The sequence below is a fragment of the Bubalus bubalis genome, chromosome 23 (genome assembly GCF_019923935.1).
Source record: "Bubalus bubalis isolate 160015118507 breed Murrah chromosome 23, NDDB_SH_1, whole genome shotgun sequence".
In the NCBI taxonomy this organism is placed as follows: Eukaryota; Metazoa; Chordata; class Mammalia; order Artiodactyla; family Bovidae; genus Bubalus; species Bubalus bubalis.
The window spans coordinates 25,132,444-25,158,579 of record NC_059179.1 but is presented as its reverse complement, the minus strand read 5'-3'; the positions used below and the strand labels follow the sequence as shown (position 1 = coordinate 25,158,579).

The 26,136-nt window shown below is 39.5% G+C and overlaps 1 protein-coding gene and 1 non-coding gene across 2 annotated transcripts in view; one reads left to right on the top strand and one right to left on the bottom strand.

Moving 5' to 3' along the window:
• The window catches only part of CFAP58 (cilia and flagella associated protein 58), a 106,645-nt gene that overhangs the window by 60,441 nt on the left and 20,068 nt on the right, over positions 1-26,136 (bottom strand). The window contains exons 7-11 of the mRNA XM_006050100.4: positions 23,394-23,553; positions 19,108-19,190; positions 15,016-15,207; positions 1,192-1,353; positions 398-544 (exon numbers count right to left, since the gene is read on the bottom strand). Of these exons, the coding sequence (XP_006050162.1) occupies positions 398-544; positions 1,192-1,353; positions 15,016-15,207; positions 19,108-19,190; positions 23,394-23,553 (744 nt within the window). The remainder of the gene's footprint in view (positions 1-397; positions 545-1,191; positions 1,354-15,015; positions 15,208-19,107; positions 19,191-23,393; positions 23,554-26,136) is intronic.
• On the top strand, positions 3,015-3,086 carry TRNAR-GCG. Its single transcript has one exon. It is a non-coding gene; the product is annotated as a tRNA-Arg (tRNA).

Below are 26,136 nucleotides of genomic sequence, written 5' to 3'. Positions count from 1 at the left end.
GCATTGTCTCATAGAAGTCCTGGGGAGGAGTGTGGGAGGGTTGAGTGCAAACAAAAGGCTGGACTTGAGTTGTAAATGCAAAGAGATCGTAGTGAGCCTGAAAGTTCCAGGACTTCCTGGGCACTGCTGACCTCCTAGGTTCTCTTCCACTGATGCCATGATAACCAGCACAGGCAATCTAGGAGCTCAGCATCTCCACTGGCCCCTTCCCGGTCTAGCTGGGAGCACTCCCTGTAGGGAAGACTGACCTCGAGGTGGTGGAGTGCATCCCCCTGGTGCTTTGGTTGTTCTCCCTGCCCCCCACCACCCCCGGCTATCCTCACTGAGCACGGAGCCTGGCCCCAGTGGGTCTAATGGACTGACAACTGGTCCACCGCCTTTATTGTAAGGTCTGTACCTTCAGCGTTTCCTTCTCCTTTTCTATGCGCTGCTGCTCCAGATGTAGTTTCACAAGTGCCGACTCCTTAGCTGAGATTTCTTCTTTCAATTGATCTACCTGATGGGTCATAATCTTTAATTTTCTCTTCATTTCCATTATTTCATCCTAACAAAATGAAAGGAGATGTGTTTGAAAGTGAATTAAATAGACATCATCCACTATAGAAGCTCAATACATAGTCAAGAGCTTTTAAGGGAGATTCATTTAAAACAAGGATTTCCTGATCAATTACAACTGGGTATCTTTGTATCTTGTGCCCATAGACCTCAAAGTATTTCATAGCATTAACTCTCCAAATATTTTCATGAGATAGATGTAAAAATACATAATGAATATGCCATACACATACACACATGCACACACTTTACTCCTCACTGTATGAGACAATTTGGAATCACAACAAACATTTTTAACTAAAAAATTACAAAGCAAAACTCTGCACTTAAATGACAAGACTATGCTGCTCCCCTCTGAGTCATGATAGCTATTAGCAGTTTTAAAAAGGAGAAACAGAAGAATGGCAATTCTACATAATAATTAAAACCAGGGCCTCAATCTTCACATCTGATCAAGTTGTGTCATTTCCATTTCAAACAATCTGACAGTTCTGCATAAACTGATCTTTTCTTTCAGGTGAATTCCCTGATTTCTTTCTCAATCTATTGTAAATTCTGCTATTAGAATAACAGAAACTGCTTTAAACCCAGCATGGGAAGGGAGCAAAATGTAAAGACATAAATATATTCTTTTACCTGAGCCTCAACCAGATTTTTACTATACAGATTCCTATCTGACCTCACAGCTTCATACAGGTTCTGTTGCTGTTTTAATTTAGTCTCTGATTCAGCGATTTTTTTCCTATAGTCAAAAATCTGCATTTCACGGACTTTTATGTCTTCCATGTTCATGAGGACCTGGAGGAGAAAGAAGTAATAAAGATGGTTAAATAGCCCATCTGTGGTTATTGGTTCAGGACAAACAGATTTTGCATCTCAGGGTAGCGAGCAGAAATGCCAGCAATCAGAAAATCTGACTGTGGCTATAATTATTGTGGTATGACACAGAAGCTCAGCCCAGCTGATTAGGGGCAAACATATACTTTATCTACAGCACCGTTCTGCTCACTTAGCACAGTTATTCTGTGATCACAAAACAGAACAGAAAATAAATTCTTTCAATTCTGAAAGCCTCTCTTGCCCACCCCACCCACCAAAAAAGGAAAGGAATTTAAAAAAACACAAGCTTAAACAGATCTTAACACAAAGCACTAGGAAGAGTAAGACATAGATTAGCTGTTTGGCCACAGTCGTGGCTTTATAAGCTTAACCACAAGAAAGAAAAGTGACCTCTGACATTGATAGCAATCATAATGCTACCTTTACCAATGTCAAACTCACTCCCATCATGGAAACCCAAAAGACTTCATAAAAACATGTGTTCTACTGTGTGCAAAACACTTTGAGGCAAGATGAGATGCAGAAGTACCTGCCTCTTTTTTGCAAGTATGGAAAACCGAGGCCCAGAATTCCACCGTGAGCCAATGCTTCTCGACAAGCAATCCACACAGTAGAAATGACATCATCATGACTCTTAGCTGCAATGACCATGGAAATTGATTTTCTAAGGACAAACTTCTTCTAAAATTCCTTAAGAAAAAAAATTTTGCAAGGAAAACTGGTTGAATGAATAGAGCTTATACTTTAACAGCTAGAACACACCAGGAGAAAATTCTTAAGAATATTTCACTGCATTTCAGTGGAATTCTCTTAATTAATGACTGCAGTTGAAGGAAATAAACAGAGGAACATGACAGAGAAAGAAGGAAGGGGATGCACTTGAAGTAACACGGCCAGGGAAGCTTCATCGAATGAAGAGATTTACCTAGAACCTAAAGGTCAAACAGGACCTCTTTGTCATGGTGATATTATAATCAGGTTTTGGATACCTGTGAGCATCATGTTCCCGATCCCCAGTCATTGCAGTAGCGAATCCTTTTACTCTACTTGTAGAATTAGTACTCCAGAAAATATATTCTAAGAAACCCTCTTCTAATGTTTCCCCAACAGAATTAATGATGCCTGGTGCTTAATATATGTCCCTTTATATCTTTAAATAGTGAAAGAAGTGTTGTTAGTCGCTCAGTCGTGTCCAACTCTTTGCGACCCCATGGACCAGAGCCCACCAGGCTCCTCGTCCATGGAATTCTCCAGGCAATGTTACTGGAGTGGGTTGCCATTCTCTTCTCCAGGGGAATCATCCCAATGCAGGGATTGAACCCAGGTCTCCCACATTGCAGGCAGATTCTTTACCATTTGAGCCACCAGTGAAATCCAATATCTTTCAAAGTTTTCTTAGATTTATATTTAAGGAAGGATGGAATCAAATTTTAATAACTGTCTTTTTAGCATATATTATTTTGCACTACACTCTCAGTTCTATTGATCTGATATACTTAGTAACAAATGTCTTCTTTTACAAGTATTCTGATTTTATTTCTTTATTCATAGTCCCATATGCCGTAATTCTAAATAAGTGCATAAATGGGAAATAAACATTTATTTTCTCTTTCTTAGCTTCCCTGGTGGCTCAGACGGTAAAGCATCTGCCTGCGATGCAGGAGACCTGGGTTCGATTCCTGGGTTGGGAAGATCCCCTGGAGAAGGAAATGGCAACCCACTCCAGTACTCTTGACTGGAAAATCCCATGGATGAAGGAGCCTGGTAGGCTGCAGTCCGTGGGGCCGCAAAGAGTCAGACATGACTAAGCGACTTCACTTCTCTTTCTTATTTACTTGAACCTTCTTCTCCCTTCCACCCACATTAGTGCCTCATTGACATAGAAAGAAACCAGGTTAACGACCCAGTATGTGTTCTTCCATATTTTTCTTTGAATTCTGCATATTCTATTTAGGTCTACTAATGTCATTATCATAATAATAGCTAATATTTCTGAGGTACTTTCTATATACCAAGGATTTTACTGGTATTAACTCATTTAATCTTCACAAAAATCCTCATAGATGTGCATTGCTATGCTATGCTATGTTAAGTCACTTCAGTCGTGTCCGACTCTGTGTGACCCCATAGACGGCAGCCACCAGGCTCCCCCATCCCTGGGATTCTCCAGGCAAGAACACTGGAGTGGGTTGCCATTTCCTTCTCCAATGCATGAAAGTGAAAAGTGAAAGCGAAGTCGGTCAGTCATGTCCGACTCTTAGCGACCCCATGGACTGCAGCCTACCAGGCTCCTCCATCCATGGGATTTTCCAGGCAAGAGTACTGGAGTGGGGATTATCATATCCCAATTTTACAAATAAGGAAACTGAAGTCAAAAGAAGTAATGTTGTTCACAGCTAGCCAACTAGTGAATATACAGATTCAGGGGTTTGTTTTCCTTTTGCTTTCTGAATTTGGTCATTATTTTTCAGCAAAGTGGGATCCTCTTATATATTTTTATGCACCTTGCTTTTTATACTTTGTGGGAATTCTCCAGTGCAGGTGAACCCCTGCCCTCTGACAGGCATTCATTGGTTTCCATTTTTTTGCCAGTTTGAACCATGCTACAATAAACATTTTATACACGTGTTCTTATGCACCTGTTCTTTTACTTCTGTTGGGATGGATTCCCAGAAGAGGAGTATGTGGCTCAAAAGACATATATATTTTTAACTTTAATAGATACAGCTAGATTGCTTTCCGGAGAAGGCAATGGCACCCCACTCCAATACTCTTGCCTGGAAAATCCCATGGGCGGAGGAGCCTGGTGGGCTGCAGTCCATGGGGTCGCGAAGAGTTGGACATGACTGAGTGACTTCACTTCCACTTTTCACTTTCATGCCTTGGAGAAGGAAATGGCAACCCATTCCAGTGTTCTTTCCTGGAGAATCCCAGGGACGGGGGAGCCTGGTGGGCTGCCATCTATGGGGTCGCAAAGAGTCGGACACAACTAAAGTGACTTAGCAGTAGCAGATTGCTTTCAAAAATGGCTGTAACATTTTACATTTTCATACCCCCAGCAATAGCTTTCTTAATAGAAAACTATCCTTGTGGTTTCAGGATAAACCCTCTTTGGTCATACGGATGATTCTTTTAATGTACTGTTGAATTTGGTTTGCTAGAATTTCATTTAGGACCCTACATACATATTCATAAGTGACCTAAGTCTACAGTTTCCTTTTTGGTTCTATTTTAATATCAAGATTTCTGCTAGTTTCATAAAGTGAGCTGAGTACCCTTTTGTTCATTCATTCAACCACTCGCCTACTTATTCATTCACTCACTGAACATGCATTGAGGGCCCATCTATAGCAGGCACTATAAAAGCACCAGTGATGTAAAGAAAAATAAGATGCATTCCCTACCCTCAAATTCACTCCTAGTGAGTGACTCCACTGTAAAATGATAATCAAGGAATGGATACAACCAATAATCTGAGATATGCACAGGGTGTTATGAGAGAATTAAACACTGGGTAATAGGGTGGCCATAAACAACTTATCGAAGAAGTTAATATTTGGTATTTACATAATTTGTGAGAACTACCTCTTCCTTCTTGTTCCTAGATCATCCCACCCAAGGACCCATTCATCCCCGAGCTTTCTCCAAGGCCTGGAGTTTTTGTTCACTATCACAGCAGAAGGCATGGGTTAGGTCAGTAAAGTAATGCCAATCAATATTACCCCTAAGACCAACACAACACTGTAAAGCAATTATCCTCCAATAAAAAATAAATTAATAAAAGAGAAAAATAAATGAAATACAGAAATTCCAACATAAAAAAAAAATACCCCCAAGAATATATAATACATTTTTCTAAATTCATATACAGAAAAAAAATTTACATAGCCTGGGAATTATCTGATTCTTAAAAGTTTGAAGGAACCCAATTCTAAAATAATTAGGCCCCCAGTGACAACACTGGAGCTAATTCTCTCTCAGATGTTTTGGTGGCTTCCATGAAGGAAAGTTATGACCAACCTAGATAGCATATTCAAAAGCAGAGACATTACTTTGCCAACAAAGGTCCATCTAGTCAAGGCTATGGTTTTCCCTGTGGTCATGTATGGATGTGAGAGTTGGACTGTGAAGAAGGCTGAGCGCCAAAGAATTGATGCTTTTGAACTGTGGTGTTGGAGAAGACTCCTGAGAGTCCCTTGGACTGCAAGGAGATTCAACCAGTCCATTCTGAAGGAGATCAGCCCTGGGCTTTCTTTGGAAGGAATGATGCTAAAGCTGAAACTCCAGTACTTTGGCCACCTCATGCAAAGAGTTGACTCATTGGAAAAGACTCTGATGCTGGGAGGGATTGGGGGCAGGAGGAGAAGGGGACGACAGAGGATGAGATGGCTGGATGGTATCACTGACTCGATGGACGTGAGTCTGAGTGAACTGCGGGAGTTGGTGATGGACAGGGAGGCCTGGCGTGCTGCGATTCATGGGGTCACAAAGAGTCAGACACGACTGAGCGACTGAACTGAACTGAACTGAACTGATGGTTATTAATCTTTCTATGGTTTCTACTTCTCCTTGAGTCAAGCCTTGATGTGTGTACATATTTTCAAGAAAAATATCTATTTTAAGCAATCTTTTACATTTATGCAACCAGAGTTGCACAAAGTACTTTTTTATATTCATTCATTCATTTATTTGGCTGCACCAGGCCTTAGTTGCAGCACGTGGATCCTCAATGCTCAAGGCGGCATGGGTTCTTTAGTTGTAGCATGCCAGATCTTTTATTTGCAGCATGTGGGATCTAGTTCCTTGAAGTGAAGTGAAGTTGCTCAGTCATGTCCAACTCTTGGTGACCCCATGGACTGTAGCCCACCAGGCTTCTCCATCCATGGAATTTTCTAGGCAAGACTACTGGAGTGGGTTGCCATTTTCTTCTCCAGGGGATTTTCCCAACCCAGGGATCAAACCCCAGGTCTCCAGCATTGCAGGTAGACACTTTATCCTCTGAGCCACCAGGGAATCCCTAGTTCTTTGACTAGGGATCAAACCCAGGCCCCCTGCATTGGGAGCGTGGAGTCTTAGCCACTGGACACCAGGGAAGTCCTTGTAGAAAGTATTTTATATTATTTTGCTCTTTTATTTTTATTAATTTACATCACCCACTTTGTGTGGAAAGAAAATGGCCCAAGGTAAGAATATATACCGACTCAGTGATGAATGGCTTGCATTGTTGGTTAGGGGACTTGAAGGAATAAAATTAGAAAACTTGAGAAGAGGAGGCCTGCAGAAGAGGCATGTGGGTAGATCTGAAATGAAAAGACATTTCACTCCTTCCATCTTCTCTTTGATCTATCCCTTGAAAATGAGTAGCAGGTGGCCTTTTAAGGTACCACCACTAGCAACTAAAATGTTTAAGTTAGAAACAAATGGGAAACCTAAATAAGGTATCCATTCCTGGATCTGTTACTTGTTTGATTTTTTTTAAGAAAGACACTATCTTAGCCCCAAATGTAGCCTTTCTATGGACATGACCATCTTTCTTAGGGTCAGGGAAATGAATAGATTGAAAATACTTTGAACAGCATCATCAGCATTCAGAATATCAAGCAGCACATCAGAGAAAAGAAAAAAATTGCTTGTTCAATCACTTTGAGAAATATTACAGTAAGGATAATCCTTTGCACAGACAGAATTTTTCCAGAGAAAAGATGTAACCAAGGGCATTTCTTTCTGGGGCACCCAGCTGCTGCTGCTGCTGCTAAGTCGCTTCAGTCGTGTCCAACTCTGTGCAACCCCATAGACAGCAGCCCACCAGGCTCCCCCGTCCCTGGGATTCTCCAGGCAAGAACACTGGAGTGGGTACCCAGCTAGCCAGGTTCATCTTTTTGCAAACAACAGTAAACAAAGTCTAACTTGTTTCCAGATTCTTGAAGCTGGGAGTAATAGGAACCCATCATGATACCAAAAAGATCAAAGGTTATTTTGTTTAAATGACAGCAAAAATTTTTAAAGTATAGAAACAAAGGGAAAAGAATTCACAAAGCAATTTAGTTCCAAGTGTTGGGACTCAATTTGTTTTGAGGGAAATCATTCAAACCACTGTCACATAGAGGTTCAAATCCTGAAAATTCATAAAATGTGCGGAGTATTAGGTAGACACAAAACCCTTCATCAGCAAAATGTTCCCAGTTTAAATGGATATATCAGAGAATGCAGAATGCCAGCTATGGGCCTGGAGCTTAATTAATTGATTATACTTTAGATACCTCAAACCAACTCTGAGATAAATCACATCCAAATATAGAGTTCTATTACAGCCAGAGGGTTGGTGAGCTAGCATGTGGAGGCCTACTTCAGAGGAGACCAGAAAATGCTTACTGTGCACTCTGAGGGCACAGGCTCAGTTTATAACCTACTGCCTTTTCTTTTCCTGTTAAAACAACCTGCCAATAGAAATAATAGTGAGACAAAAATCAATAATGTGTGCAAGAAATCTGCAGCCATAGTCAAAACATCATATGTACTAAGGCAGGAAGAGAAAGTAGGTCATTGAATTTGGAATCTTTTAACTTGCAATTGATGAAATATCAGTACAATAAACTTTTAAAGTAAGTTTTTCTGACTTGGTGTCAATGGCTTGAATGCTGACAATGCCTTTACTTCCATAATAAAACTGGAAAACTCACTCTCAAAAGAAAAAAAAAATTTGTGCCCAATCATGTGAAATTTTAAGTCTTCTCTATTTGTCTTGCTTTCTTATTTTATCCTCTATCTCAAATTCAGGGAGGCATATCTATTTTTCTATCTGTTTTTAATAACATGTTATGCTACAAATGAAGGCTATAATATCTGCCTAGGAGAGCTATAATGAGGATAACAGTGAGAAGAATTATATTTATACCATAATATAAGTACCAGGCATATCATAATTTAATCATTTAATAAATGTTAATAGACTATCATGGTATGTTAACATTATGTGATATTATATAATATTAGCACTTAAAAAATCAATTTGGTTTTTTTCTATGGATCACTCTGTTCTCCTCCAGGAAAAGAGAGATCCATAGTACAGTTATTTCATTATAACATGAAAAGCTTATAATTTGTGTATGTCCCCTTGAAGGCTCTCTCCAGAGTTCTACCCTATTAAAGATGCTCTGTATTAAAAACTTCAAATTAATATTGAAAATACAGAAACTTCGTTTTATTATGAAGTACCTATTTAGTGAATGATATTTCTTTGATCAACTTCTGCTATCCTCACTTACTTCTAAATCCTTGAAAGCACATTATTATTCATTTCTTGGAACCTCTGTCTACGAGAGCTTTGTTTGACATTGTTATAAGGCAAATAAGCAGGGAGCTAAGAAACTTGTCAGTAGGAATTCATTGTGAAAAATGCTTTTCAGTATATAAGAAAAGGGAGGGGATAGCTAGAAGTTTAATATTTAGAATGAAAAAGAAGGGGGTCCTAAAATGAGCCAAATGCATAATGTGCAGAATGTTCCCCAGTTTTAATCATTAACTAGGAAAGATCTTACCTAAAATTTATAAAAGCCTAGAAAACAGTAAATATGGTGGACCAAAACTTATAATTGGGCTTCTCTAATAGCTCAGTCAGTAAAGAATCTGCCTGCAGTGCAGGAGACCTGGGTTCGATCCCTGGGTCAGGAAGATCCCCCAGAGAAGAAAATGACAACCCACTCCAGTATTCTTGCCTGGAAAATCCCATGGACAGAGGAGCCTGGTGGGCTACAGTCCATAGGGTCACATGAATTGGACACGACTTAGCAACTAAACCACCACAACTTATAATGCCACTCTTGGTGCATCTCAATTTAGCTGAATAATAAAATTTATACTGCACCAGAGGAAAAACCATGAAGATAAAAAGTGCTGAATATATACTGTGTAAAATATCTAGTGGGGAGCTGCTGTGTAGCCCAAGGAGCTCAGCTCAGTGATGACCTAGAGGGATGGAATGGGGTAGGGGGAGGCTCAAGAAGGAGGGGATATATATACACTATAGCTGACTCATTTTGCTGTACAGTGAAACTAACACAACATGGCAAAGCAATTATACTCCAATAATAGAAGAAAAAAAGTCCAACTATAAAGAATAAGTGCTGAAACACTATAGTAGCTTGTCATGGCTCCATGAATATTTGCTCCCACCACCTCTATGAGAGGAGTCTACTTGCCCTTGCTGTTGAGGCTGGGCCTGGACACGTGACTTGCCATAGCTGATGGGATGTCAGAGAACATTAGGCAAGTAGAGACCCATGAACTGTGCTTGCATGGTTGGGTCTGTCCTTTGCATTCCTTCCATTCTCCATGAGAACAGTGTACACATCCTGAAGGATGAGAAGCACACAGAGAACATCTGGACCCAACCCACAGCCCCAGGCCAAGCCCAGGCAAGCTCAGCCCAGATCAGCTGACCCTTGTGAACTGCAGGTGTGTGAGTGAGAAAGAAGTGCTTGTTTTTGCATGCCGGTGAGACCTGGTGGTTGTTTATTATGCAGTAATATCATGGCACATGTTGACTGAGACAAACACATAAGGAAAGGCTTGGGATTCTGAGCCATCCAATTCTGGCACAAAAAGGGATCTTCTTTCTCATTTGCAAAAGCCAAGTCAAATTAATAAAATGTAATGTAGGGCTTTCAGCAGCTTAGATTTCACCTTTTTTTCCTTCTAAATAAAAAGAATCAGAAAGCAAATGTTGACACTGTTTTTGTAGCCCAGAAGGAAGAGGAGATCAGGCCAGCTAAAATTGCCAACGATAGTTAAGATAACATTGTCCATCATGGCAACCTATTTCAAAAGAATTTAAAGGCGAGCAGACCCATAAGTTTAAGAAAGTTTAGGCACTCAGTCATGTCCACTTTGTGACCTCATGGGATAACAGATTACTGAAGAAGAATTTAATATAGATACCTAAAAATAAGTCTTTGACTGGTTGATTCAGTTGTCTAATTATGCTTTCCGTTCACCCTTTCAAAATATATTTGGATACCTATTTAATGAATAAGTAACATAAAGACCTCAAGAAGACTTGCCCTCGAGGAACTTGTAAATGGCATGAGGCACACTCAGAAACGCAGATACTGTAATAACATCAGACTTCTTCACCTGCCAGAGAGGGGAACCAAGTACAGATGGATTAGAAAACATTTTAAATAAAGCTCCTCTAAGGTTTTATTGGTCCTTGACTGAAGGGCAAGGTTTTTTAGTATTTTTTCTTTGGATCAGGATACTAAAGTAATATATATTCATTTCAGAAAATTTGAAGAACACAAAAAGCACACAAGAGGTAAATTAAAAACGATCCGTATCCCTACTACTCAGAAATACCTAGTTTTCACATGTTGATCCATTACCTTCTACTCTTTTTCCTGTTAAAAAAAAGGAACTAGACTTCAGCTTTTTCTTCTTGCCTAACTCTCAGAGAATACTTTTCTTTATCTATGTGGGTTAAACAACATACACACATACAACTTTCTCCCAGAGCAAGTCTATGAGATTTCTCCTGTCACTGATTTTGCCACAAACATGCTCAATTTGCATATACAGTTCTTTCTTCATCTCCAGAAAATATTTTCTGTTACATCTTTGAATTGGGGCTCAGTTCCTCCATCAGAGACCAGCAACCTATACGATGCTTTTTATTCCCTGTCCTTATCTCTTATCCTCTCTTTGATCATTTTTGTCTTTTGTTTCCACCTGTATTCTAAGAGTATGAAGAAAATGTTGGAAGAAAAGCTATAACCAACCTAGACAGCATATTAAAAAGTAGAGACATTACTTGGCTGACACAGGTCCGTCTAGTCAAAGCTATGGTTTTCCCAGTAGTCATGTATGGATGTGAAAATTGGACCATAAAGAAAGCTGAGCACTGAAGAACTGATGCCTTTGAACTGTGATGTTGGAGAAGACTCTTGAGAGTCCCTTGGACTGCAAGGAGATCCAACCAGTCCATCCTAAAGGAGATCAGTCCTGAATGTTCATTGGAAGGACTGATGCTAAAGCTGAAGCTCCAATACTTTGGCCACCTGGTGCGAAGAACTGACTTATTTGAAAAGACCCTGATGCTGGGAAAGACTGAAGGCAGGAGGAGAAGGGGACAACAGAGGATGAGATCGTTGGATGGTATTACCAACTCAATAGACATGAGTTTGAGCAAGCTCCAGGAGTCAGTGATGGACAATAAAGCCTGGCGTGCGGCAGTCCATGGGGTCACAAAGTCACAAACTGAGTGACTAAACTGAACTGAACATTCTAAGAGAACTACTCAAGTTTGCACTCCACTTCACTGATTCCATTTTCCACATCAGTTCTTTCTTTATTAGCTTACTAACTTCAATGTGGATTTTAAATCTACCATTGCTTGCTTTGGGTTGGTTTGAGGTTTGCATTTTTTTTAGTCTCTTTACAACTGGTCCTTATTTTATCCATCATTTCCTTTCTTTATCTTTGTTTTGTCTTAGAAGTAATGTCATCTTGGACTTATAACCCAGATGATAGTCCTCTATCCTACCGGGGTCACACTGTTCTTAACCACAACAACAGAACATCTATAATCTTCATTTTGTGTGCTAGGGAGCCCAACATGACACCTAGTATCTCTAAGAATTCTTAGAGTAATTCTATTTCTCCTATTCACTGTGGCTTTGATTTCCTATTTCAATAGAATTCCAGATTCTCGATTGGCACTTTTCTCTGGCACATATGGTTCCTTTCCTAGGTGTGTTACCTCATATCCCATATCCCTCATCACCCCATCCCTGCCCCCACAAAGCACAATCCAGCCACAAGGTTGATGCAGACTGTCACTGTTGCAGGTACAGAGCACAGTAAAGAACTTAAACTTGACCATCGGAGGTCCCATGCTTAGCACTTCCTCGGTCATTCCTGCCCTGGGAACTGGTCCTGTCTCCCAGAAGAGCCCAGCCTACTCTCTCATCTTCTCCTGTCTCCCCCCATTTCCTGCTCACCACCGCCCCTCTCCTTCCCAACTGCAAGCAAGTTCGAGGGACTGTGAATTGAGGGTCAGGTGGATTTTCCTCAGTTCACCTCTACTGGCTTTAAAATTCTCATCCAATCTCTTTTCTTCTATTGTAGCATGGCCTTATGTCAACCTTAGTGTTTGATGCCATTAAAACTTTTCACCTCTGTTACTGACATTTAACAAGAAGTTGAAAATAGCTACATTCAAATGCCGCTTTGAGCAAAAATTCTGGGCTGTTTATCTACAAATTAATTATTTACTTGCTTATTTATGAAATGTTTCATAGCATTTACTATGTGCCAGAGATCATTCTAAATACTTTACCGACATTACCTCATTTAATTTTCACTACCCACCCCATGATATAATGACCCCAATCCTTTTCATCTTCACACAGATAAAATTTAGGTCAAACCATATAAATAATTTTGCATTTTGTTCTTATCAGATTCATATTGTGACCATATTCCCCATTTAAAAAATATTTTTCAAACACGTGATTTTAACGGCACATGGCAAATTTGCACAATTTATTTTGAAGAATATTCTTTTATAAAAATCTGTGCATTCTTATTCTTCATATACTCAGTTTTTACAAAAGAAATTGTGGGGTCAAAAGGATAAACTTGGAACAACCCACTTTAGAAGGAGATGAAAATATCAGTTTCATGACATCTTCCCCCAGTCCTTGGTATTATTCCTCAACTTCCTATAAATAGGATACATGAAAGGGAGCTTTCTGTTTGTGGGAATGAGGTACGTGTGTGTGCGTGTGACAGTAAAGAAAGAAATATGAGAAAGTGTCAAAAAGATATACATGTTTTTAAATAAGATGTCCAGAAGTGACTCAAGTTTCTGTAGCAACTGATACACGCTGTCAGGAGTTAAGTAAGAGAGAAAAATTATAGTTGATAAATAATATTTTAAGAACTTGTGCTTAAATTATTTAGGTGAGACATTATGCAACCTTGTGCAGTTAAACATCAGAAATTGTGAAAACCAGTTACCAGCAAAACTTGGTACCAGTATCTCTCCTTCATAAGGAAAGAAACACACAATCCTATTTTAAAATCAGTGACAGCAATCTTCTTTTTATCACTCATCATCTATCTATTTGTTCAACCCAGTTTTGGTACCTACTATTTACAAGCATTTACTATGTGCTGGAAATGAAGAGAAGAATAAGATAAAGTCCTTGCTGCCAAGAGCTCACTACAAACAAAGGTATAAATAAATAAGTACACTAGAAGATGGTAAGAGCTCTTCCAGAGATATCAACAAACCCATGAAGTAGGAAGTGACTAGCTCTGCCTAAGGAGTTAAAATAGGTTTGACCCCAGACATGAGCATTTGATCTGGGTACTGAAGCATGAATAAGAATTTTTCATTCCGAGAAGGGGGAGGAAAGGGCTTTCCAGATAAAACAAAGAGCTTAGCCTCTGTTGTATAAGTCAGAATATATGAATTGCTGTGTCTTGCATGGGTTACAGGTATGTAACAAAACACTGATTCACTCTATCCATAGGTGGGCCAGGTGGGACCTGGGCAGCTAGCATCCCTGGGTGAGCCCCTCCAGCCCTGCACAGGCTCATCCCCCTCATTCCCACATACTGTAGACATGCTATTTTCTACAATGCTGTGATGCGAAGAATGTTAGGAAGCACTGCCCCAGGTTTCTGAGAGATGACTGAGGTTTGTAAGACTGGGAGTAATAATAAGATTTCATTGGAATTTTTAACAACTCTGACAGTGTGATGGCAGCCAGGAGTGGTGGGAGACTGACTGCCAGGAAGGAAGATGTAGGAGGTTACAACAGATTATACATTCAGATATAGTCTCTGTCTCACCAGGTAAGGCCCCTCCCTTAGTAGAATCACACTGCTGCCCGAGGATATCAAGCTTGATCACGTAACTCCCTTTGATCAATGAAATATGAGTGGACTGACCCTTTACCCTTCCTTTGCCAGCAGAAGCTCTGAGAGCATATCAAAGGTTCACTATTACACAGTTTTCCCTCTATAAGAGGCCAACACATTCCAACAGAGTCCATCTGCAATGAAGAGGACGTGAAGCAGAGCTGTGGCTGACCCTCAAAGGTCATTAATGTGAACAAAACATAGATCTCTGTTGCTATAAACGACTGAGACCTGAGGGTATTTGCTACAACTTAATCTGACAGATACAGAGGCTAACAAGCTTAGCCACACTAGAGAACATGAGTGCCTGAACTGACAACTAGTCCTCTCAGGGTCAGTAAATCAATCAGTGGAGCTTCTTACATGATCAAGTTGCAAGAGGAATAGGCTGTTTTACAATGGCTTCCAACCAGGGGTATGAGGATCACGGGGCATCTTTTACAAGGAAGACATGTCCTGCCAGGGATGGACTGATCGCATGCATTTGTGCTCCTCCAAACTTACAGTCTGAAATATCTAATCAGCATTTGTTTACTCTATATGGGCAGTAGCTGATTTGCTAGCAGAGCTTATTGCCCACTATCTTAAAGCATTTGAACCACAAGCTGCAATCTGAATAATCTGTCTTTGCAACAATGTGTGGCAATCAGAAATAATGCACTGATGCTCGACCCATATCATGGAGGACTAGCTTACCTTTTGGGTAAGGTCACTGGCTTCATTGATGTACCGATCTCGCTCTTTTTCCAGTTGAAAGATGATCTTTCTCTGCTTCTGAGCTTCCTCTTTGTAGTTTTGGATTTCTTCCTCCAGATTCCTCTTGGCTTGTTCATGGAGCTTTACCAGGTCTATCTGTTTCTGGGTTGCACTGACCGCCTTAAGCATATTCTGAAAATAAGGACAGCACCGAAAAATGTTTGTGGGTTTTGGGTTAAATTTACTTGTTGCCTTAATCCTAAAATAATTAGGTGCATTGTTTGGGAGATGAATAAAAATAATATTTTCTACAGATTACTAAGAGCTTGCTATGTTAATTTTGCACAGAGCATTATAAACACACATAAAAAGGCACTGAGAGACAACATCCCCAGAAAGTGGGCCTTATTACTCCCATATTAGGGGTAGGAAACTGAGAATGAGAAGATAAGCTACTTGCCTACAAGTTCATGGGCTTCCCCAGTGGCTCAGTGGTAAAGAATCTGCCTGCAATACAGGAGGAGCAGGAGACACAGGTTCGATCCCTGGGTTGGGCACATCCCCTGGAGGAGGGCATGTTAACCCACTCTAGTATTCTTTCCTGGAGAATCCCATGAACAGAGGAGCCTGGTAGGCTATCGTCCATAGGCTCACAAAGAGACAGACATGACTGAGCTCATACACACGCACACACAAGTTCACACAACAGGGGAGTGACAGAGCTGGGATGTGAATCCCGAGCTGGCTGACCCCAAAACCAATCTCTATTCCAACTCTCGTCTTTCACTTGTGAAGTTAGAACAGCTGAACCTAATTATGTATCACAGGCTTTGACTACAAAATAAAATAAAAACCTTCTTATTAAAAATACAGACAGCCAGAATTAACATATGATCCAACAACATCACTTCTGGCCATCTACTCAAAAGAACTGAAACACATGTTCAAACAAAAACTTATACATGAACATTCACAGCAGCACTATTTATAAAAGCCAAAAGGGGAAAACAACCCAAATGTTCATCAACTGGATGAATAAATAAACAAAATGTGCTATATCCATACAGTGGAATACTACTCATCCATAAAAAGGAATGAAGTAGACAGTACAACATGGTTGAAGCTTGAAAATATTATCCTGAGTGAAAGATGTCAGACATAAGAAGTCACATATGGTATGACTCCAGTTATATAAATATCCAGAATGGTCAAATCCACAGAAACAGAAAGCAGATGAGTAACTTCCAAGGATGGGAGGAGGGAAAAGTGGGGTGTGACTGCCTGATAGGTACAGGGTTTCCTTTTGGGTGACTAAAATGTTCTGGAACTAGATTCATGATGTTTTACACAACATTGTGAATGTACAAAATGTCACTACTGGCAAATTTTGTTTTCTGTGTATTTTACTACATTAAAAAAGAATGAACCTGGTTGTTTAAACACACACACACACACACACACACAGATGCTCACATCCCAACTCCAGAGATTCCGTGGATCTTGGATGGGACCCTGGCACGTACATTTTTGGAGGGCAGGGAAGCTGCCCTGGTGGTTTCTGATGCTACTACAATAGAAATGCCTTGGTTTGGCTGCGCAAGAAGTCAGGTTGTTCCTCTGGAACACAGAATTAATACAGTGCAACTCTGCAGCCATGCTCGTGATGGACCACAGCATGTCTGCTTCTATAGCCACAGCTGAATGGACCCAAAGACTTCCGAAATAGAACCTCTAGATTTTTGTACCTCAGTAGAAGATGTAAACTCCGGAGCTGTTTATTGGCAATAGCTTTTTTTCTGCCATTTGGACAGGGAAACAGAGACAGACAGAGATGATTTCACTGAAAGACAGAAATGAAGCCATGACTCAGCTGGAAGTCTAGTGGTGGAGGGAGGGGCTTTCTGTGCATCCCAAGAGTGAAAGGCCAGGTTTTCATCGTTCCTGAGGCCCAGCTCTATCCTTAGGTTCTGTGTTGCTGCTTAGTTGCTAAGTCGTGTCTGACTCTGTGAACTCATGGACTGTCGCCTGCCAGGTTCCTCTATCCACGGGATGTTCCAGGCAAGAATACTGGAGAGGGTTGCCATTTCCTTCTCCAGGGGATCATCCCAACCCAGGGATAAAACCCACATCTTCTACACTGGCAGGCAGGTTCCTTACCACTGAGCCCTTACCACTGGAAAGCCCCCTGGGTTCCACGAAGCACTTCGTAATCCCTTCCCAAATCTCTAACCAATACAGACCTGCAGTCAGGACTGAAAACCACTGGAATATAAATTGGTTTAAAAAAAAAAAAGGACATGAAACCTTGGTCAGATGATGATGTAGAAAAATGGAAAAGGTCAACTTTACTTTCAAGTACTGAATTAAACATTTGCTCTATGAAAGACAAAGTCCCTTCAACACGACACTGAGAGAACCAAATATATGAACATTGCTGCCTGTCAAAACTATGTCATTCATTGAATGAAGGTGGCATTCCAAGTCAGTGAGGAAAGGAGGTATTATCAATAAAGGTTGACTGCACACCTGCAGAGGAGCAGGCACTCTGTCAGGCACTAAGGATGCAATGGCTGGGAAAGACAAAAAAGGTTTAAAAAGTACCTGCCTTGTTGAAAAAAATTTGAATTTTCAATGGTGACTGTTTGGAAAGGATGCAAACATTTGGAAGTAGTGGTGGTGCATGAAGTGCTGAAGTTTTATATGATTTTAATTTGTACTTCTGAGTTCATATCTATATTGGGATTCAGAATAAACAGTATATAAATCAAAAAAAAAAAAAAAATAGTACCTGCCCTCAAGACCAAGCTGATGTAGTCAAATTAAACAAATAATTGTAAAATTAAAGTGTTAGGTGTCCTATTGTGGCAGAAAATCCAAAGGCGGTTTACCAGAACATACAAAATATAAATGGATTAAATGTTGTATATGTTACAAAAAAATTTTTTTTAATCTAACTCCAACAATAGTATTTATATTATTATTTATATATTATTATTTATATATTATTATTTATATATTATTATTTATATATTTATGTTATTTATAAATCTATGGAATAAAGGCACAGTTCTAGGATTATGCAAAAAAAAAAATTAATGACTTTCTGAAGGAGTGATCAGCATGTAAAGATACTTAATCTTCTACTCCTTTCTGAGATTCCCTAGTCTGCTCTAAACTACAGGATAATCTACTTCGTTAACATTTATTCATTTCTGGGAAACCTAAAGAAAAATTAAAATAATAAATATTAAAGTAATAAAAAATTGAAATGAATGAATATAGGCTGTATCTTCTTTGATAAGATAAAGCTCTCTTGACCAAAAGCCAGCAAGCTGTCTGCTGTGGAAGCAGCCTCCCCACTCTACACCCGGCACATCGCTTCATGCTTCATTCTCCCTGGAGGGAATTCTTGAGCAGGAACACATACCCTAGACCTGTGAATGTAGTTAATCTCCTCAGAGTGACTGTCAATGGAGGTAATCCTCTGGAAGGGGCCAGGAGAGGAAAGGGGGGTGAGGGAGAGGTCTGTAAGCCTCAAGCTCCCCCCAGCCTCTCCCTCAGCTTTGGACCATACTGGGCTCAAAGACTAGGAGGAATAAGCACCAGAAGCAGAAACCAAGGCCTCCAACACTCCAGAAAAGATGGAGGAAAGGTTAGAGACTCTTGGTATGGCCAACCGGCCATCCTTTAAACACCTAAAAGTTAAAGTTTATTAGAACTCACTTGTATTTTCTGGACTGGCACAAAATTGCAAATTATAGATATTAAAATCAGAAATCTTGATCAACTGCTTAGATGCCAAATAAGACATCAGCAATAGGAACAGAAACCACAAGACTCTCTGAAATCCCCTGCTAGTTTATACGATAATTCTTCAAAGTGCCTTTGTGCTCACAGGTGATACTGTGGTTTCAATTCACAGCCAGTGAACATGGATGTGCACAGCTGCGTAGAGGACAATTGAGCACTATTATTAGTTCTAATCTACTTTTGTTTGGCTCCGAGTTTTCTTTCCCTTGCAACCGGTTATAGGCAGATATTATAGCACTAAAGAAAGACATTTATTCACCAGTGTTACTGTAACAAACGCACCTTATTCAATATGTCCCTTTCTCTCAGAAGCTCATCCATTGCTTTCTTATCAAGTTCTGCTTGCTTCTTTGAGGCCTCCACCTCTAAATCACCAGAGAGAAAAACAATAATAAATATAAAGAGAGCCTGCCAAGAAAGCATCTGCCAAAGTGGCATGAAAACTGCTTTATATATTTATCTGTAGCTATAAAACTGCTTTCTGTTGAGTGGTACGTGATCTTCATTATAACTCAGTGAGGTAAGTCTTCCCATCCCACTAAAGAGATGGAAACTGAGGCTTAGAGACCCATACACCAAGGGTCTGCAGCCAAGGGCTAAGGTTGGGAGTTTGGTCTTTCTGACTCCAAAAAAGTCCTAGTTATTTAGTCCCTAAGTTGTGTCCGACTCTTTTGTGACCCCATGGACTGTAGCCTGGAGGGCTACATGACTCCTCCAGACATAGGATTTCCCAGGCAAGAATACTGGAGTAGGTTGCCACTTCCTTCTCCAGGGGATCTTCCTGACCCAGGGATCAAACCCATGTCTCCTTCACTGGCAGGCAGATTCTTTACCACTCTGATGCTAGGGAAGCCCCCAAAGTCCTTGCTCTCCTGAAATATTTTTTATTATACAAGTAATTAGAAACACAGGAAGAAACTGGAAAAAAAACAATTCCAAAAACTAAAGGGAAAATTTTTTAAAAAAATCAGAATCTAGGAGAGGACATATGTATACCTGTGGCTGATTCATGTTAATATTTGGCAGAAACCAACACAATACAATACTGTAAAGCAATTGTCCTTCAATTAAAATAAACAAATTTATTTTAAAAAATCAGAATCTACTTAAGATTTTGATGTGCCTCTTTCCTGACATTTTCCTATGCAAATACATGTGTGTATATAAATATATTTATACACCACATACACCAAGAGGGAGCCATAACACACATACAGTCTTGTAACTTGCTTTTATAACTAACCAATATAAATAAATACCTCTCTATAATATAAATGTGTATCTACATCAGAACATTTAAAGACTTCATATTTCACTGTATAAAAATGTTTAATTTATTAAGCCAATCCTTATCTTAACATTTAAATTGCTTCTTTTTATTTTTTTGTTTTGCAATTATAAGCAATAATCTTATGAAAGTTCCTGCTCATTTGGTCATTCGGAGAGGAAGTCCTTGAACCAAAAGTGATTTTCTTTTTAAAGACCTTTTTCTCCAGCTGCCGAATTTCTCTCCAAAAATTAATAGCAGTTTAAATCCACAGCCAAACTAGAACAGTTATTACCATTCTCCTTGATCTTTGACAACCTGATAGCTTTTCCTAAACCAGTATGTCTATATTTAATTCACATATCTTTGATTGGTAGTGAGGTCGACTACTTTCTCATGTTTCACAATCAATTATTTGTTTTCTGTTTTTCAAATTGTCCACACTAACCCTCTGTCCATTTTTCTCATGAATTATTTACCTTTTTGTGAATTTGAAAGAGCACCTTATATATATTAATAATGACGATACTAATTCTTTGGCAATGTTTTAGTCAATTTGTCTTCTTATACAGAGTCTTTGGGGGCTTCTCTGGTGGCTCAGTGGTAAAGAATCTACCACCAATGCAGGAGACACAGGTTCAATCCCTGGGTTGAGAGGATCCCTTGGAGAAGGAAATGGCAACCCACTCCAGTATTCTTGCCTGAGAAATCCCATGGACAGAGGAGCCTCGCAGGCTACAGTCCATGGAGTCACAAAAGAGTCGGGCATGACTTAGCAACTAAACAGCAATAGAGTCTTTTGTCGCTAAAAAACAACAACAACAACAAATAGTTTTAATTTCATTAAATCTCTCCATCTTGGCTTTACTGTTCCTACATTTGACCTTGACTTTTTTCCCAAAAAGTAGTTTATTGTCTTACTGTCATTTTCTTAATAATCCATACTGCACACTGGTATGAAACAACACCTTTATCTTAGATGATAATCACGGGTCTTTTTGTAGCCTTTCCAATCCTTTCCATTGATCTGTTTATTCACACATTTTCACTAAACTATTTGATTACTAAAGCTTTATAATACATTTAAACACCTGGTAAAGGCTAATGCTCCCTTCTCACTCTTCTTTTCCAGAATTTTATGGCTATTGTCACCTGTTTATTCTTCTGGAGGAACCCTAGAATCAGTTTTCAAGTCCCAAGCAACATAACTCTCTGAAGTTTTTATTGGAGATATTAAATGTGCAGATTAATTTGGACAGATTTATATCTATACCATATTGAGTTTTCTCATCCAGGAACTTGGTGTATTGGTCCATTTTTCAAGTCTTCCTTTTTATACCCCTCAAAAGAATTCTGTAGTGTTTTATATATATAGGCCTTACAGATATTTTGGTAACTTTATTCATAGATATTTTATTACTTTAGTTGCTATTGTGAAAGGGGGGTCTTCCATCATACACTGTAACTGATTCTTTGTAGGAAAGAAAGCCATTGATATCTATATATTTCTTTTATAACCTGCCACCCTGTTGAACTCCTGTTAGTTCTGGCAATTTTTCAGTTCGCTTCTTGGATTTTGTGGCAGAAAATCATAACATATGGGGGCCTCGTGCTCCTAACCATTATGTGCAATACCCCTGTCTGATAGGACACATCAAAAGGAAGTGCTCCCTAAGAAGAAATAACGATGCTAACGAGATCCACAAAATAACCAGAAGAGAGAGCACGATGACTTCTTTAAACATGATTTAAGAATGAAGAACTGAGGTCAATAGTTAATGGAGAAATTTTTTCTGCAGGCAGCTTAAAACTATTGCCTGCAAAAATACAGAAGTTTTAATATGGGAATGCTTTTGAAATTCACTAAGCCAATTACAAAATGTGCTCTACCAGTTCTACCTTTGTGTGTGTTTATCTGTCATTGAAGATACTAGATTATAAACTACACTAGATTATAAGCTACACTGTAAGCATCCTGAGGGCAGGAACCTCCAGGCACCCAATGCCTAACATAATGCCTGCACACAGTCTGGACTCAATGTATTGAATGAGTACGTAAGTGGAGAAATGATCAACTGCAACTGTGCCTCAGTAAAAGATTGTTTCCGATATCTTAGAAGGAAATATATTGGCACTTCTCAAAGACTTTAGTGACAAATATTTCTAATAATCTTATCTAGAGATCTAGATTTTACTTAACTTTTAGGGAGGCAATGTACATGTTTATGCTTCTGGGTATGTCATCTCAGTCAGTGAGTTACGGCTGAGTTCAGTGAGGTGTTCCTGCCTCACATTTTCTGGTGCAGTCGGAAATCAAATCCCGATCCCTCTGTCTCCAAGTCTGCGAGCTGTTTCTACCACACCATATTTAACTAGTATATGCCATATTTTTAATTATATTCTTTTTCAGGAGGGGATAGCATTCTCTCATTACTTTTATAAGCATTAATATATCTGGATAATAATAGATGACATTTAGTAAGCACTTACTACATGCCAGGCACAGTCCTTTTGATATTAGCCATTTCATCCCCAAAAGCTAAATGAGAAGGAGGTGGGATCTGAACCGAGGCACATCTGACTTCAGAATCTGTATCCTTAATGATGTTTCTATACTACCTGGCCTCCTGTGGCACTTAAATTTTCCCTCCACAGGTCACAGTGATAGTTGGGTAGAACAGGGATTTGCCATATGGTAAGAGGAAAGGAGTTGGAAGCCACTTATTTTTGTCTTGCTGATTCCGGGTACACTATTGTCTCATACACTGCTCATAGGGAATATTCAAGTTTCATTTCTCCTGCATCTTCTGTGAAAAAGAAAACTGAAGGAAAGATCATGTAGAACCCAGACTTAAGAGTATACGTGCGTGCTAAGTCACTTCAGTAGTGTCTGACTCTTTGTGACCCTATGGACCATAGCCGGCCAGGCTCCTCTGTCCACGGGATTCTCCAGGGAAGAATACTGAAGTGTGTTGCCATTTGCTCCTGCAGGGGATCTTCCCAACCCAGGGAGCAAACCAGTGTCTCTTATGTCTCCTACTGTTACTTACTTCATTGACAAATACTGAGCAATACTTTGGGCTCAATATAATCCTTTGAAGAGTTTTTTAAGGTAAGAAAGTTCAAGGTATACAAAATGATGTCTCCTCCATATTATCTACTTACTAGTTTCAATGTTGCTTCACTGAATTCATTCCGCATGGTTTGTGCTTACATGCGTGGAGTTGTCAAAAGACATAAGTCACCAATGAAATTGCTTATAATCTAATAAAAACAAAACACAAAATGATTCTTTGTTTACCTCTCTCTAGTCCCAAGATCTGATTTTTCAGGGTTTCCTTGTGCTGTTCCACTTCTCCCTTTTGATCTTCAATCTGGTGCAATTTCTTATGGATTTGTTCTCTGATTTTGTTGAGCTTCCCAATGTCAAGGCGCATCTGATGGACTTCTTCCTCTTTGGCCTGTAATTAGTGAGAGAAGATTACCAGGGATACTTGGTCAGTAAAGGACCAGTGACTGGATGATGGTAAACTCAGAATCAATAGAAGAACATTCTTTCTAGGTCAGTGCAGAATTATTCTGTGGGGTTAAATCAAAATACACACTGTGTAGTTTTTGAGAAAAATTGAAAAACTCTAGTCTCTGAATAAAATATATGGTTAAATGAGCTAAAAACAATGAAAAAAACACCTGATGTCTCAAGATACCACTGAATCATTGAATCAAATAATATAAGAATGCCGAGCTGTATGCATCATAAATGTGTGAAATTTGTGTACAAATGTATTGATTACCAGCTTTCAGACTCACAAAGTGATCTCTCTTGTAGGTTATCAACATGCTGTAGAATATTGAGTCTTTTGGATCCACATTGCCACTGTGGAACAACTACATACAATAGAAAAGTCACTGTCCCCTTCCTCGAGTACATTAGTCTTGTTGTTCAGTAGCTCAGTCATGTCTGACACTTTGCAACCTCATGGACTGCAGCATGCCAGGCTTCCCTGTCCTTCACTATTTCCCAGAGTTTGCTCAAACTCATGTCCATTGAGTCAGTGATGCCATCCAACCATCTCAACCTCTGTCGTCCCCTTCTCCTGCCTTCAATCTTTCCCAGCATCAGGGTATTTTCCAATGAGTCAGCTCTTCACATCAGGTGAATACTTGGCGAAGGATTGGAGCTTCAGCTTCAGTACCAGTCCTTCCAGTGAGTATTCAGGGTTGATTCTCTTTAAGATTGACTGGTTTGATCTCCTTGATCTCCAAAGGACTCTTCACCATCACACTCTGAAAGCATCAATTCTTCAGCACTCAGCCTTTTTTATTGTCCAGCTCTCACATCCTTACATGACTGCTGGAAAAACCATAGCTTTGACTAGATGGACCTTTGTTAGCAAAGTAATGTCTCTGCTTTTTAATACACTGTCTAGGTCTGTCATAGATTTTCTTCCAAGGAGCAAGCGTCTTTTAATTTCATGGCTGCAGTCACCATCTGCAGTGATTTTGGAGCCCAAGAAAATAGTCTGTCACTGTTTCCATTGTTCCCCCATCTATTGCCATGAAGTGATGGGACCAGATGCCATGATCTTCATTTTTCAAATGTTGAGTTTTAAGCCAGCTTTTTCACTCTCCTCTTTAACCTTCATCAAGAGGCTCTTTAGTTCATCTTCGCTTTCTGCCATAAGGGTGGTGTCATCTGCATATCTGAGGTTATTGATATTTCTCCTGGCAATCTAGATTCCAGCTTGTGCTTCATTCAGCCTGGCATTTTGTATGATGGACTCTGCATATAAGTTAAATAAGCAGGGTGACAATATATAGCCTTAACGTAATCCTTTTCCAATTGAAATCAGTCATTGTTCCATGTCTGGTTCTAACTGTTGTTTCTTGACCTGCATACAGGTTTCTCAGGAAGCAGATAAGATGTCTTTAAGAATTTTCCACAGTTTGTTGTGATCCATATAGTCAAAGGCTTTAGCATAATCAATGAAACAGAAGTAGATGTTTTTCTGGAATTCTTGTGCTTTTTCTATGATCCAGTGAATTTTGGCAATTTGATTCAGATGATCATTATATCTACTACTGTAGGCAAAAATCCCTTAGAAGAAATGGAGTAGCCCTCATAGTCAACAAAAGAGTCCAAAATGCAGTACTTGAGTGCAGTCTCAAAAACAACAGGACGATCTCGGTTCCTTTCCAAAGCAAACCATTCAACATCACAGGAATCCAAGCCTATGCCCTAACCACTAATGCCAAAGAAGCTGAAGTTGAACAATTATATGAAGACCTACAAGACCTTCTAGAACTAACACCAATAAAAAGATGTCCTCTTCATCATAGGGTACTGGAATGCAAAAGTAGGAAGTCAAGAGATACCTGGAGTAACAGGCAAGTTTGGCCTTGGAGTACACAATGAAGCAGGCCAAAGGCTAACAGTTTTGCCAAGAGAATGCACTGGTCATAGCAAACACCCTCTTCCAACAACACAAGACAACTCTACACATGGACATCACCAGATGGTAAATACCAAAATCAGACCGATTATATTCTTTGTAGCCAAAGATGGAGAAGCTCTATACAGTCAGCAAAAACAAGACCAGGAGCTGACTGTGACTCAGCTCATGAACTCCTTACTGCAAAATTCAGATTTAAATTGAAGAAAGTAGGGAAAACCACTAGGCCATTCAGGTATGATCTAAATCAAATCCCTTATGATTGTACAGTGGAAGTGAGAAATAGATTCAAGGAATTAGACCTGATAGACAGAGTGCCTATAGAACTATGGACAGAGGTTTGTAACACAGCACAGGAGGCAGAGATCAAAACCATCCCCAAGAAAAAGAAATGCAAAAAGGCAAAATGGTTGTCTGAGGGGGCCTTACAAATAGCTGTGAAAAGAAGAGAAATGAAAGGCAAAGGAGAAAAGGAAAGATACACCCTGAATACAGAATTCCAAAGAACAGTAAAGAGGATAAGAAAGTCTTTTTAAGTGAACAATTTCAAAGAAATAGAGGAAAATGATAGAATGGGAAAGACTAGAGATC